General features: G+C 40.1%; 1 protein-coding gene across 1 annotated transcript in view; it reads left to right on the forward strand.

Annotated features, from left to right (window-relative positions):
* Window positions 1-14934, forward strand: part of CPD (carboxypeptidase D) — a 94098-nt gene that overhangs the window by 65854 nt on the left and 13310 nt on the right. The window contains exons 12-17 of the mRNA XM_023183816.2: window positions 1279-1602; window positions 4149-4344; window positions 6300-6435; window positions 9964-10095; window positions 10898-10993; window positions 11101-11165. Of these exons, the coding sequence (XP_023039584.2) occupies window positions 1279-1602; window positions 4149-4344; window positions 6300-6435; window positions 9964-10095; window positions 10898-10993; window positions 11101-11165 (949 nt within the window). The remainder of the gene's footprint in view (window positions 1-1278; window positions 1603-4148; window positions 4345-6299; window positions 6436-9963; window positions 10096-10897; window positions 10994-11100; window positions 11166-14934) is intronic.

A 14934-nucleotide genomic window follows, 5' to 3' on the forward strand; every position in this document is an offset into this window, starting at 1 on the left:
AAGCACAAAGAACATAGAAAATGCATAGAAAGAATATTTCTCATTCTCTTTATGTGCTAAATAAAGGCAAGCCCAAAGCAATGCAGTCTATTTAACATGCTAGTAACTTTTTTTTTTTTTTTTTTTGAGACAGTTCCTCTCTCTATCACCCAGTCTGGAGTGCATGGCACTATCTTAGCTCCCCGCAACTTCCGCCTCCTGGGTTCAAGGGATGCTTGTGCCTCAGCCTCCCAAGTAGTTGATATTACTGGTGTGTGCCACCACACCCAGCTAATTTTTATATTTTTAGTAGAGACAGGGTTTCTCTTGTAGTTTTCTTTTTTATCTTTTGATAAGTATAGATGTTACCACAGGACATTTTCCCTTCCTCCTGCTAGATAACTTATTTCTAAAGAGTTAGTTTGAATACCCATTGAAGTAAGGGTAAATATATGAAAACATTTTAGTCATTGCCTTTGTTTTTTAATGGTTTTCAGATATCTAGTGGTCCATAAATGGATGGGTTAGAACCTCACACTAATGAGTAATGAGGTCTTTTCTGTGATTCTTCCATTTTGGCAGAGTGTTAACTAAAGCAGCAGAGGATCTGAGAAACAGGGTGAGAAGGATGTGTTTGGCAGAGAATGTCCTAACTTAGCACCCTTCCAACTTTTCCACCCATATACCCTGTTAGAAGACAAGTGAATTTAAGTTCCAGGAGACATGGGAGTATCCACTACAAGCACTAAATTTCTTTTAAAGCCATATAATTAATCTGAAAAACCTAGGCCAGGTGCAGTGGCTCGGGCCTGTAATCCCAGCACTTTGGGAGGCAGAGGCGGGTGGATCACCTGAGGTCAGAAGTTTGAGACCAGCCTGGTAAACATGTTGAAATCCCGTCTCTACTAAAAACACAAAAATTATCCAGACATGGTGGTGGGCACCTGTAATCCCAGCTACTCAGGAGGCTGAGGCAGGAGAATCACTTGAACCCAGGAGGCGGAGGTTGCAGTGAACTGAGATGGTGCCACTGCACTCCAGCCTGGGTGACAGAGCAAGACTCTGTCTTAAAAAAAAATTATGAAAAAAGTCCATGCATATTTTGTAGTATACCCATGTCTATTAATGTATTATTAATGTATTAAAAATAATAAATTACTCAATGTTAAAATTTTGTCTCTTTAGGAAGCTGCACCACATTTATCCCAAGGATTCTCATGTTCTCTGCACACCTGCCTTCCCAGGGTTTGGGTACTCCAGCTGCAGGAGTGTGGTTCTGATCTGTCTCCTTTGTCATAGGTATAATCCAGTTACCAAGAATGTGACTGTCAAGAGTGAAGGTGCTATTCAGGTCAACTTCACACTTGTTCGATCCTCAGCAGATTCAAACAGCGAATCAAAGAAAGGAAAAGGGGCTAGCACCAGCACCAGTGATGCCAGTGATCCAACTATTAAAGAGTTTGAAACTTTAATTAAAGACCTTTCAGCGGAGAATGGTTTGGAAAGCCTCATGTTACGCTCCTCCTCAAATCTGGCTCTTTATCGATACCATTCCTATAAAGACTTATCAGAGTTTCTGAGAGGACTTTTAATGAACTATCCACATATTACAAATCTTACCAAGTAAGTGTCACTTTCTACTCTCTTTTTTTTTTTTTCAAGAGTAAAATCAGCATTAGCCATGTTGAATAGTTATTGTAATTTATATAGAAATATTTGGGAACAGAATGTACAGAGAGTTGGAGTTTACTTATTTTGCAACAGGTATTTGCTTGGAGATCTTTTTAATAGTGAATCTTGGGAACTTTAAGGAGAATTACTTGTTAGATGAGAAGTAGATAGCCTGTGCTTCCAGGAAATGTAAAATTGCTCTTCCTGATAATTATTTTGACTGATTGCAAAACCCTTTCCATCACTCAGCTACAGATCTATTAATATGTTCCGACTCAATATTGTTTAGTTTGTTTCATTTTGCTTGGGGCAAGCGAGGAATTTAGAACTATAAGCTCACCTGTTAGGGATTATGTGTAACTTTTTTTAAAATTAGAAAATGAAGCCTAGTTGCTGTCCTAATTCTAGTCTTTATTCACAGTCTCTTACTTGAAGCCTTAGGGACTTGTATGATCGTGGATCCCAGGGAGAATATGCAGTCCTGGCTGATGGAAAACTGATAGCTGAGATAGCCTTTACCTTCACTTTCTGGTGGTTGTTCTGCCTCACTTGCAGTGCTTCATTTTAGATTTTGTTACAGTTACTCCAAAATTATTTCTATGATTTGTCCATTCCTATGGTTACCTGTTGTAGGTAAGGTCTTTACATTTTTCCTTGAGCTTATAATTCTCTGCTGCAAACCTTGTGAACATTATTTAGCCTTTTACCTTTTTTACTTTGTCTTTCTTCATTGGTCCTTTTAATTTCATTAGAAAACTTAGTTCCTCAAATTCTGGTTTATAATGTTCATAGATGCAGAGTGATACTTAGTTTCTTTGGCAATACCAATTACTTTTCTTCCTTAACGGATTCTTGAATATTTCTGGCTATTTCAGGTTTTAATATCATACAATCTTAGTACCATAGGGTTCATATTTTTTTAATTTTAAAATAAAACCAGGCTGGGCACAGTGGCTCACACCTGTAATCCCAGCACTTTGGGAGGTCCAAGTGGGAGGATCGCTTGAGGCCAGGAGCTCCAGTTTACGTTGAACTATGATCACACCACTGCACTCCAGCCTAGGTGACAGTAAGATCCTGTCTCTAAAACAAACAAAAATTGGACATTATTTTGCTTTCTGTTTACTTAGTTGATTTAATTTTTTTAACTTCCTAATTCAAGACACACTTTTTAGTTAAATATTTTCTCAAAATATGCCACACATGCCAGTGGTGGGGCACAAGAGAGTTTTAGGTGGTACACCAACAGGCACTAAGTACCATTGAATAGCATCATGAGAAAGCAATCGGGTTTCTGTTAATTTTTCTGAATTTAATATGATTATACTTTTTCTGTCCAATTCTTGTAAATCTCCCTTTATGCTAAAGAAAGCAGACCTTAAGCTCAAAGCTCTTGGGTAAGCAGAGTATTTGACCATTGTTTAGTTTTCATTGAATTGTTATTTTTTTCCCCACTCACAAATTATTTGTACTGTGAAACTGGTGTTGCATTTATAGTAAAATATAACATGACTTATTTACAAATATTAATTTAGATTTAAAAAGGGAGGGCCAGGGTGGTGGCTCATGCTGTAATCCTGGGACTTTGGGAGACTGAGGTGGGAGGATCACTTGAGGCCAGAAGCACTTGAAACCAGCCTCAGCAATATAGCAAGTCCCTGTCTCTACAAATTTTTTTTTTTTTTCCTGAGACAGAGTCTCGCTCTGCCGCCCAGGCTGTAGTGCAGTGGCCAGTTCTCAGCTCACTGCAAGCTCTGCCTCCCCGGTTTACGCCATTCTCCTGCCTTAGCCTCCCGAGTAGCTGGGACTACAGGCGCCCGCCTCGTCGCCCGGCTAGTTTTTTGTATTTTTTAGTAGAGACGGGGTTTCACCGTATTAGCCAGGATGGTCTCGATCTCCTGACCAACATTTTTTAAAGAAATTATCCAGGCATGGTGGCACAAACCTGTAGTACTACTCCCTTAGGAGACTGAGGCCAGAGGATCACTCAAGCCCTGGAATTTGAGGCTGCAGTGAGCTATGATCAAGCCATTGCATTACAGCTTGGGGGACATAGTGAGACTCTGTCTCTTAAAAATATAATAATAATAATAATAATATAAATAAATAAGGGAGGTTACCTACGTTCATACATACTTGAATATTTCTGTAATAAAAATTTAATTTGTGAGTTAGGACAAAAGATATATATTAACTAAATAGTAGTATAGATTAAAGAAGATAGGGCAAATATTGTGATAATTGTATGAGAATGACTGAATTTGGAAGGATGGTAGACTAAATCATAATCTTTTGTAAACCTGATAATATCATCTATTTGATGTTCTTTGGTCAAGGAAAACTAATTTTCTTAAGGTTTTCTGATACAGTGATTCACTCTTTAAAGATTTTTAAAAACTTTTTGTGTTTTATTTTCATTTCTATTTTTAAAGTCCATAAGTTAAGGTTAACATAGTGCTTGATTACTTGCTGATATTTTTGTTTCTGGTTTTTGAAAGTTTGGGACAGAGTGCTGAATACCGTCACATTTGGTCCCTTGAAATCTCCAATAAGCCCAATGTGTCTGAGCCTGAAGAACCAAAGATTCGTTTTGTTGCTGGTATCCATGGAAATGCGCCAGTTGGAACTGAACTGCTTTTGGCTCTGGCAGAATTTCTCTGCCTGAACTACAAAAAGAACCCAGCTGTTACCCAAGTAAGAGAATAGCTAGGGTTGACATGCTTTAAAAGGAAAAAGCTGAACATTAATATCAGGGCAGCATTTTTAAAATTTTTAATTTCTTGCTAGATTTTACAGGTACTTATAGTACATTATGAACTTTACTCTTTAACAATGAACAATTTTTGTAGTGTATACCCTTTGTTAATAGTACCTTTCTATTATATTTCCTTGTATGTCTTGAGAGGCATACAGGAAAGAATACTAAAAATTTACATTCAATTTCCTACTTCGTCATTTAATAGCCACACTACCCTTCCAGTCTTTGTTCACAGTTCTTTACTTTTTTTTTTTTTTTTTTTGAGACGGAGTCCTGCTCTATCACCCAGGCTTGAGTGCAGTGGTACGATCTCGGCTCACTGCAACCTCTGCCTCCTGGGTTCAAGCAGTTATCCCACTTCAACTTCCTGAGTAGCTGGGACTACAGATGCCCACCACCACGCCCAGCTAATTTTTTAATATTTTTAGTAGAGACAGTGTTTTGCCATGTTGGCCACGCTGGTCTCGAGCTCCTGACCTCAGGTAATCCTGCCTTGGCCTCCCGAAGTGCTGGGATTACAGGCGTGAGCCGTGGAGCCTCGCCAGTTTTTTACATTCTAACTTGAGGAACTTCCATTCTGAATTACTTATAACTAGGATACTATATTGAAAAATCTAGTGAAAGTCTAGTTTTTCAATATAGTTTTCCTTTTCATGTAATACATAAAAAATTATTGGACATCTTGGCTGCTAAGAGATTTTAGAAAAAGCAATATGGTATTATCTACTTGAGCCATCTATGACTACAAAAAAGAACTTTGACCGGGGTGTGATGACTCATGTCTGTAATCACAACACTTCAGGGGGCTGAAGAGAAGAGGACCACTTGATGCCAGATGGTTGAGACCAGCCTGAGCAACAGAGTGATACCCTGTCTCTACAAACATTTTAAAAATTAGCTGGGCATTGAGGTGCACACCTGTAATCCTAGCTACTTGGGAGGCTAAAGTGGGAGGATCACTTGAGCCTCATAGGTCAAGACTGTAGTGAGCTGTGATTGCACCACTGCATTCCAGCCTGGGTAACAGGCTGAAATCTCAAAAACAAACAAAACAACTTTGACCCACAGGCTTGGGCATGTATGATTAAGCATCCTAGTTGTAGGTTGCCTCAGAGAAGGGAAGAAAAGAGTGCATCCTTCTAAAACACTCACTAATTGGCACTGTCCATAGTGGACTTAGGAAAGGGAAAAAGAACTGATATTTATTGAATACATATTATGTGCCAGGTAATATACCATGTATATTATATAGATCATTATATCCTCAACCGTGTGATAATGGTTATCTCCATTTTATAAATGTAGAAACTGAGGCAGTCCCACAGCTAGAAACTGGTAAAACTAGAATTTAAACCCAAGTATGTCTAGTCTGAAGGCCAGTGCAGTTCTGCCTCCCCAAAACAAATTTGGAAATAATTGATGTCATGATTAGGATCAGAAGGGACCTGTGTAATTAGGTGACATGCACCAACCAAAAATTATGTTATCTTCCTTTGTGGGACAGGTGCTCTGTGTTGTGAACTCACTCAACTCTGCCATTAGAGCACAAAAGCAGTCATATGTAAATGAATAGTCATGGTTATGTGTCAATAAAACTTTATATACAATAGCAAGCACCAACTGAATTTGGCCTGCAGTTAGTGGTTCCTGACCCCTGTTCTAAGTCACTTGGAGGTGTCTGGGAACGTTAGCTGTACAGTAGTTTTTTGCTTGTTTTTAATATATTTGAAGCAAAAGGAAATTTTATTTTTTATTTTTTCATTCATTTTAGTTCTGCCTTTTAAATTAACTGTGTGTAGAATAAATAACAGACTTTCCGTTTGAGGCATGAGAGGGTACCCATTGATTCTACACACAACTAGTAACTCATTAATTTCTGTTTCTGCTTTAGTTGGTTGACAGGACTAGGATTGTGATTGTCCCTTCTCTAAATCCAGATGGGCGAGAGAGAGCTCAAGAGAAAGACTGTACTTCAAAAATAGGACAAATGAATGCTCGTGGCAAAGATTTGGATACAGACTTCACAAGTAAGACGAATTTTTAGGTCATTAAAATACTTAGGAGATAATTTCTGTTTGCTGGAAGATTGGTTGATCCTATTTTGTCAGTGAGTAATGGAGTACTTTCTTGTCTGGGTTATGAATGTGAGGTATAAATGAATACAGACATCCGGAAAACTTTTTGAATTTTTCTCCATTATTATTTGCAAAAATAATTAAAATTTTTCATATAAATTCAATCCATTATATCGGGATGTCTCTTCACTAGTTGTGTAGAGATGTGTATTCTCTCTCCCCTCCTATGTGTGTGTATATATACACATGACACACATATATGTGTATATTGATTTGAAGAGCCCTGTTTCTTGTTTACTTAAATGGGATCACCAACTGTATACATTATTCTATAACCTTTTTCATTAAATGTGTATCAGTGACATCTTTCAATTTCAGTACTTACAGATCTCTAACATTCTTTCTTTTTTCTTTTTTTTTTTTTTTTTTTTTTGAGACAGAGCCTCACTCTGTTGCTCAGGCTGGAGTGTGATGGTACGATCTTGGCTCACCTCTGCCTCTCAGGTTAAGCAATTCTCCTGTCTCAGCCTCCTGAATAGCTGGGATTATAGGCACCTGCCACCATGCCTGGCCAATTTTTGTATTTTTAGTAGAGATGAGGTTTTATCATGTTGGTCAGGCTGGTCTTGAACTCCTGACCTCGGGTGATCCATCTGGCTCATCCTCCCAAAGTGCCGGGATTACAGGCATTAGCCACTGTGCCAGGCTCAACATTCTTTTTTAATGGCATCTAGTATTCCATTAATCTATGACAGTACTCCAATTTATTCAACCATTTTCTACCGATAGATATTTACTTTATTTCTGGCCACTTGCTTTTTTGCTTTTGTAAACAGTACTGCAGGGAACACCCAGCTTTCTGAAACTAATTTTCTTCCAAAGATAGCATATTAGTCCATTTTCACACTGCTGATGAAGGCATACCCAAGACTGGGAAGAAAAGGATTTTTAATTTGACTTACAGCTCTACATGGCTGGGGAGGTTTCACAATCATGGCAGAGAATGAAAGGCACTTCTTACATGGTGGCAGCAAGACAGTATGAGAAGGAAGCAAAAGCAGATCTGATAAACCCATCAGATCTCGTAAGACTTATTCACTATCATGAGAATAATACAGGAAAGACCCACCCCCATGATTCAGTTACCTCCCACTGAGTCCCTCCCACAACTAGTGGGAGTTCTGGGAGATAAAATTCAAGTTGAGATTTGGATGGGGACACAGCCAAACCATATCATTCTGCCATTGGCCCCTCCCACATCTCATGTCCTCACATTTCAAAACCAATCATGCTTTCCCAACAGTCCCCCGAAGTCTTATTTCAGCATTAACTCAAAAGTCCACAGTCCAATATCTCATCTGAGACAAGTCCCTTCTGCCTATGAGCCTGTAAAATCAAAAGCAAGTTAGTTACTTCCTAGATAAAATAGGGGTACAGGCATTGGGTAAATACAGCCATTCCAAATGGGAGAAATTGGCCAAAACGGAGGGGCTACAGGCCCACTACGAGTTCAAAATCAAGCAGGGCAGTCAAATCTTAAAGTTCAAAAATTTTCTCCTTTGACTCCATGTTTCGCATCTAGGTCATGCTGATGCAGGAAGTAAGTTCCCATGGTCTTGGGCAGCTCCACCCCTGTGGCTTTACAGGGTACAGTCTCTCTCCCAGCTGCTTTCACCAACTGGCATTGAGTGTCAGTGGCTTTTCCAGGGGCATAATGCAAGCTGTCGGTGGGTCTACCATTCTGGGGTCTGGAGAACAGTGGCCTTCTTCTCACAGCTTCATTAGGTGGTACCTCAGTAGGGACTCTGTGTGGGGGCTCTGATCCCACATTTCCCTTCTGCACTGCCCTAGCAGAGGTTCTCCATGAAGGGCCTGCCCCTGTGGCAAACTTTTGCCTGGACATCCAAGCTTTTCCATACATCTCCTGAAATCTAGGTGGAGGTTCCCAAACATAAATTCTTGGCTTTTTTGCACCTGCAGGCTCAACACCACATGGAAGCTGCCAGGTCTTGGGGCTTTCACCCACTGAAGCAACAGCCTGAGCTGTACCTTGGCCCCTTTTAGTCATAGCTGGAGCAACTAGGAGGCAGGGCACCAAGTCCCTAGACTGCCCCCAGCACAGGGACCCTGAGCCTGGCCCACAAAACCACTTTTTCCTCCTGGGCCTCCAGGCCTTTGATGGGAGGGGCTGCTGAGAAGGTCTCTGACATGGCCTGGAGACATTTTCCCCATGGTCTTGGGCATTAACATTAGGGTCCTTGCTACTTATGCAAATTTCTGCAGCTGGGTTGAATTTCTCCCCAGAAAATGAGTTTTTCTTTTCTACGGCATAGTCAGGCTGCAAATTTTCCAAACTTTTATGCTTTGTTTCCCTTATGAAACTGAATGCCTTTAACAGCACCCATGTCACCTCTTGAATGCTTTGCTGCTTAGAAATTTCTTCCACCAGGTACCCTAAGTAGTCTCTCTCAGGTTCAAAATTCCAAAAATCTCTAGGGCAGGGGCACAATGCTCCCAGTCTCTTTGCTAAAACATGACAAGAATCACCTTTGCTCCAGTTCCCAAGTTCATTATCTCCATCTGAGACCACCTCAGTCTGGACCTTATTGGTCATATCACTATCAGCACTTTTGTCAAAGCCATTCAACAAGTCTCTAGGAAGTTCTACACTTTCCCACATTTTCCTGTCTTCTTCTGAGCCCTACAAACTGTTCCAACCTCTGCCTGTTACCCAGCTCCAAAGTTGCTTCCACATTTTTGGATATATTTTCAGCAACACCTGACTCTATGGGTACCAATTTACTGTATTAGTCTGTTCTCATGCCACTAATAAAGACATACTCGAGACTGGGAAGAAAAGGAGATTTAATTGGACTTACAGTCCCACATGGCTGGGGAGGTTTCACAATCATAGTGGAGGATGAAAGGCACTTCTTACATGGCAGTGGCAAGAGAGAATGAGAAGGAAGTGAAAGTGGAAACCTCTGAAAAACGCATCAGATCTTGTGAGACTTATTCACTATCACAAGAATAGCATGGGAAAGACCCGCCCCCATGATTCAGTCACCTCTCACTGGGTGCCTCCCACAGCACATGGGAATTCTGGGAGATGCAATTCAAGTTGAGATTTGGGTGGGGGTACAGCCAAACCATATCAGATAGGTTATTTATATATTCCCTAAATTATTTTGTAAAGCAGGATATGCGTATTCTTTTTGGTTTTTTTCAATAAGATTTTTCTTTAACTTGCTTAGAGTCATTAGTATATACACATCCTGAAGTACTTAATAGAACTCATACTAACCTACCTTCTGTAATGTATCTTTCTTGCTTGAGATAGTAGCTTATGGAGAAATAAAATATTTATCTGCAAATTTTTAAGTTAGCATTTTGATTGTATTCAAGTAGAGAATAATTTCTTAGATACTCATACTAAGATTTACAATTTGATATTTTATATTTGACTTTTCTCTTTTTTAGATAATGCCTCCCAACCTGAGACTAAAGCCATCATTGAAAATTTGATTCAAAAACAGGACTTTAGTCTTTCTGTTGCCTTAGATGGTGGTTCCGTGCTGGTCACATATCCTTATGACAAGCCAGTACAGACAGGTATGTAGAATGTCATTTCATATATATACTATTTAAGCTTAGGTAGCAAATCCCAATTAAGTAATGTCCCTTCCACATTTTTATAAATAGTGAGCATTTGAGCACACTCTGTGAGCAAATTACCAACCAAAGAAAACTGTACATACATCAGCAGTTCAGTTACTTGGAGAAGAGAGCTCAGATCTAATGGTAGCCCAGCTTTATTGAGTCTAGCTATCTTGTTCCATATGTTCCCTTTAGTCCACAACCATTTACTGAAAAATTATTATGTCTGTAAATACTGAGAATATAAAAGTGAGTATGACACTTTTCATTCTCTCAGCCTCATGAAACTCCTATGTAACCAAACACTAACAGTACAGATTTGTCCTCCGCTGTTTTAAACTTTGATTAAGTGGTTGCATCTTATGGTGAGTTAAACAGTTGGTGGTTTAATCTCTGTGGGGTTGCAGTATATGGAGATAGTTTGAGTGGTTTTCAGTGCATCTTACAAAGAATATTGTTATTAGGCTACAGTTGTCCCAAAATGCAGTAAGACATATCAAAACAAGTTTGTAGTTTAGTGTAATAGTCTGTTATGAAAACTCACCATTACAACCTTTTAATGTAAGGAGGATATTTGTCTTCTTCGTGTGATTATCTTAGGTAAATAAAACCTTTTAGGGTTAATTATAGTAACAGTATGCTTAAGCAGAGTGCAAAATTTATTAGGAGAAAAAGATGACTTGTATACATGAAGGTTAACTTGGGGGAAAAAATCATTTGGATTTCTCCACTGACTTCTTATTTTTTCTTTCTACAGTGGAAAATAAAGAGACTCTGAAGCATCTGGCATCTCTTTATGCAAATAACCATCCATCCATGCACATGGGTCAGCCCAGTTGCCCGAATAAATCAGGTAAGTGTTTTCCATACCTTTTGTTATTGCTGTTATTGTTGCTTTTGTGGGGAAAGGAGTTTCACCTTAAGGTCTGCTTGATTCCACATTTCTCAATGCTTTTATAGATGAGAATATTCCAGGAGGAGTAATGCGTGGAGCAGAATGGCATAGTCACCTGGGCAGCATGAAGGTATGCTTTCTAGAACATGGTTAGAATGGAGTTATGGCCAGGCACGATGTTGTACATGTAATCCCAGTGCTTTGGGAGGCCAAGGCAGGTGGATCATCTGAGATTAGGAGTTCGAGACCAGCCTGGCCAACATGGCGAAACCCCGTTTCTACTAAAAATATAAAAATTAGCTGGACGTGGTGGCAGACACCTGTAATCCCAGCTACTTGGGAGGCTGAGTCAGGAGAATCACTTGAACCTGGGAGGTGGAGATTGCAGTGAGTCTAGTCGAGATCGTGCTACTGCACTCCAGCCTGGGCAACAGAGTGAGACTCTATCTCAAAAAAAAAAAAAAAAAAAAAGAATGGAGTTTATGAATATCGGCCGTTGAGTGCAAGAATAGGTGACTTTTCTGGTATTGTAAAGTGAATGGCATCTGGCTCATGGCTTTCTTGACATGTTTAGCCCTTAAATTAACCCGAGAGTACTTTTTTTGGCCATTTTAACCATTTTTAATTGTACAGTTCAGTGACATTAATTAAATGTTGTGCCCCCAAAACCATATCTATTTCCAAAACTTCATTTGCCCCAGACAGAAACTCTGTATCCACTAAGCAGTAACTCCCTATTCCCCTCTCCCATGACTCCTGGAACCCCTGTCTACTTTCTATTTGCCTATTCTATATATTTCATGTAAGTAGAATCATACAATATTTACTTTTTCACTTAGCAAAATGTTTTTAGGATTCATCCATTTTAGAGCATGTATCATTACTTCATTCCTTTTTATGGCTGAATAATATTCTATTGATGTTTATACCACATTTTGTTTGTTAATTCATGTATTGATGGGCACTTGGATTGCTGCTTTTTGGCTATTGCGAATGATGTTGCCATGAACATTGGTATTGCAGGTATCTGTTTGAACCCTGTGCTGCCATGAGCATTGGTATTACAAGTATCTGTCACTTCTTTGGGGTAGATACCTAGGAGTGGAATTACCTGGTTATGTTGTAATTCTATGTTTCACCTTTTGAGGAACCACTAAACTGTTTTCCACAGCAGCTGTACCATTTTACATTCCTTACCAGCAGTCTTTGAGGGTTCCAATTTTTCCCATATCCTCTCCTCACCAACACTTATTTTCCGTTTTTTTGTTTTTGTTTTTTTTTTAACAGAGTCTCACTTTGTTGCTCAGGCTGGAGTGCAGTGGCTATGACTCCTTTGCAGCTTATTGCAGCCTCAACCTCCCAGGCCTAAGCGATCCCCCCACCTCAGCCTCCGGGAGTAGCCACGACCACCCACATGCACCACCATGCTGGACCAATTATTTTTAATTCTTTGTAGAGACAGGGTCTCCCTTTGTTGCCTAGGCTGGAGTTCTTTATATGTTAATATAAAAGGCTGAACGTGGTGATGGCTCACGTCTATAATCCCAGCACTTTGGGAGGCCAAGGCAGGAGGATCACCTGAGGTCAGGAGTTCGAGACCAGCCTGGCCAACATGGTAAAACCCGTCTCTACTAAAAATACAAAAAAATTAGCTGGGCGTGGGGGCAGGCACCTGTAATCCCAGCTACTTGGGAAGCTGAGTCAGGAGAATCGCTTGAACTTGGGAGGTGGAGGTTTCAGTGAGCCAAGATCATACCATTGCACTCCAGCCTGGGCAACAAGCACGAAACTCCATCTCAAGAAAAACAAATAAACAAACAAAAACCATTCTGGATGCTATGTATTCTAGATATGAAATTCTTATCAGATACATGATTTGCAAGTATTTTCTCCTATTCTGTAGGTTACCTTTTAAATTTCTTGATTATGTCCTTTGATACACAAGAGTTTTTTTTTTTTTTTTTTTTTTTTTGAGGCAGAGTCTCGCTCTGTCGCCCGGACTGGAGTGCAGTGGCCGGATCTCAGCTCACTGCAAGCTCCGCCTCCCGGGTTCCCGCCATTCTCCTGCCTCAGCCTCCCAAGTAGCTGGGACTACAGGCGCCCGCCACCTCGTCCGGCCAGTTTTTGTATTTTTAGTAGAGACGGGGTTTCACCGTGTTAGCCAGGATGGTCTCGATCTCCTGACCTCGTGATCCGCCCGTCTCGGCCTCCCAAAGTGCTGGGATTACAGGCTTGAGCCACCGCGCCCGGCCGATACACAAGAGTTTTTAATTGTGATGAAATCCAATGTATCTGTTATTGTTGTTGCTTTTGTAATTGTTATCCTATCTAAGGATCTGTTGCTAAATCCAAGGTCATGAAGATTCCCCACCTCCCCCCATGTTTTCTTTTCTTTTTTCTGTTTTTTGGAGGGCAGATGTGGTATGAGTTGGGGGGCAGGGTGCATGCCCCTCCCCACTACAGCCCCACTCCCTGCCACCTATGCTTGCATTTTCTTTGAAGAGTTTTATGGGGTGGGCACGGTGGCTTAGGCCTGTAATCCAAGCACTTTGGGAGGTCAAGGTGGGTGGATCATTTGATGTCAAGAGTTCAAGACCAGCCTGGCCAACATGGTGAAACCCCATATACTAAAAATACAAACATTAGGCAGGCTGTAGTGCCGCGCATCTGTAATCCCAGCTACTCCGGAGGCTGCGGCAGGAGAACGGCTTGAGCCTGGGAGAGAGAGATTGTGATAAGCCGAGATCTCGCCACTGCACTCCAGTCTGGGCAACAGAGTAAGACCCTGTCTCAAAAAAAAAAAAAAAAAATTTATGGATCAAGCTGTCGTATTTCGGTCATTGATGCAGTTTATTTTTTGTGGTATGAAGTAGGAGTTCAACTTCGTTTGTTTGTATGTAGAAATTCAGTTGTCTCAGCACTATTTGTTGAAAGTCTATTCTTTCCCCACTGAATGGTTTTGGTACCCTTGTCAAAAATGAGTTTACCATAGATGTGTGGGTTTATTTCTGTACTCTCAATTCTATTCCATTGGTCTATGTGTTTGCCTTTATGCCAGTATCACTGTTTTGATTAATGTAGGTTTGTTGTGGTAAATTGTAAAATTGGAACGTGTGAGTCCTTCAACTTTATTGTTCTTAAAGATTGTTTTGGCTATTCAGGGCCCCTTGTCATTCCATTTGAATTTGAGCATTGGCTTTTCTTTTTCTGAGAAAAGGGATGTTGGAATTTTATTAGAGGTTGTGTTGAAACCATAGATCACTTTGTGTAGTATTGACATCTCTACAATATTGTCCTCCCATCCATTTATTTAGGTCTTCTTTAATTTCTGACAGCATTTTAATTCACTGTCCATCCACTTCAAATTAGGCAGGAGTTGTTAGCAGATGGGTGGGTGGCTGATCATTTTATTCTCATGTGCAACCAGAAAATTGACTTCATTCCCATTTCTGTCTGTCTTCTGTCCTTTATTTACTAAGAACTTACTACTGGGAGGCACTTTGCCATATTAGTGATAAAATATATTGCCTGGCCTATTGTACGAATTAACTGTGTTACATAATTAATTGATTTGATGTAGAAGAGAGCAGCTCTCAACAGGCCATGAGAAATTAAAGCCACAAAAAATTATATCTAGTCAGAGATACAGCCTTTTTCTCTGTAGAGGAGATGGCATTTGGGCTGCAGAGATTGTGAAGCAGAACATTTCAGAAAGAGGAAGCAGTACATAGCAGCAGTCTAATTTAGTTAGAGTATGGAGTGTAATGCAGAGCCGCAGAAGGTTAAGAATGGAAAGAGTGCTGGTTGCTTTGAATGCTTTGTTTTAATAAGAATGGGAAACTATGAGGTTTTGAGCAGGGATAACAATATTGACATGATCTGAGCTATGCTATGGGAAA

Source organism: Piliocolobus tephrosceles, chromosome 16 (assembly GCF_002776525.5).
Source record: "Piliocolobus tephrosceles isolate RC106 chromosome 16, ASM277652v3, whole genome shotgun sequence".
In the NCBI taxonomy this organism is placed as follows: Eukaryota; Metazoa; Chordata; class Mammalia; order Primates; family Cercopithecidae; genus Piliocolobus; species Piliocolobus tephrosceles.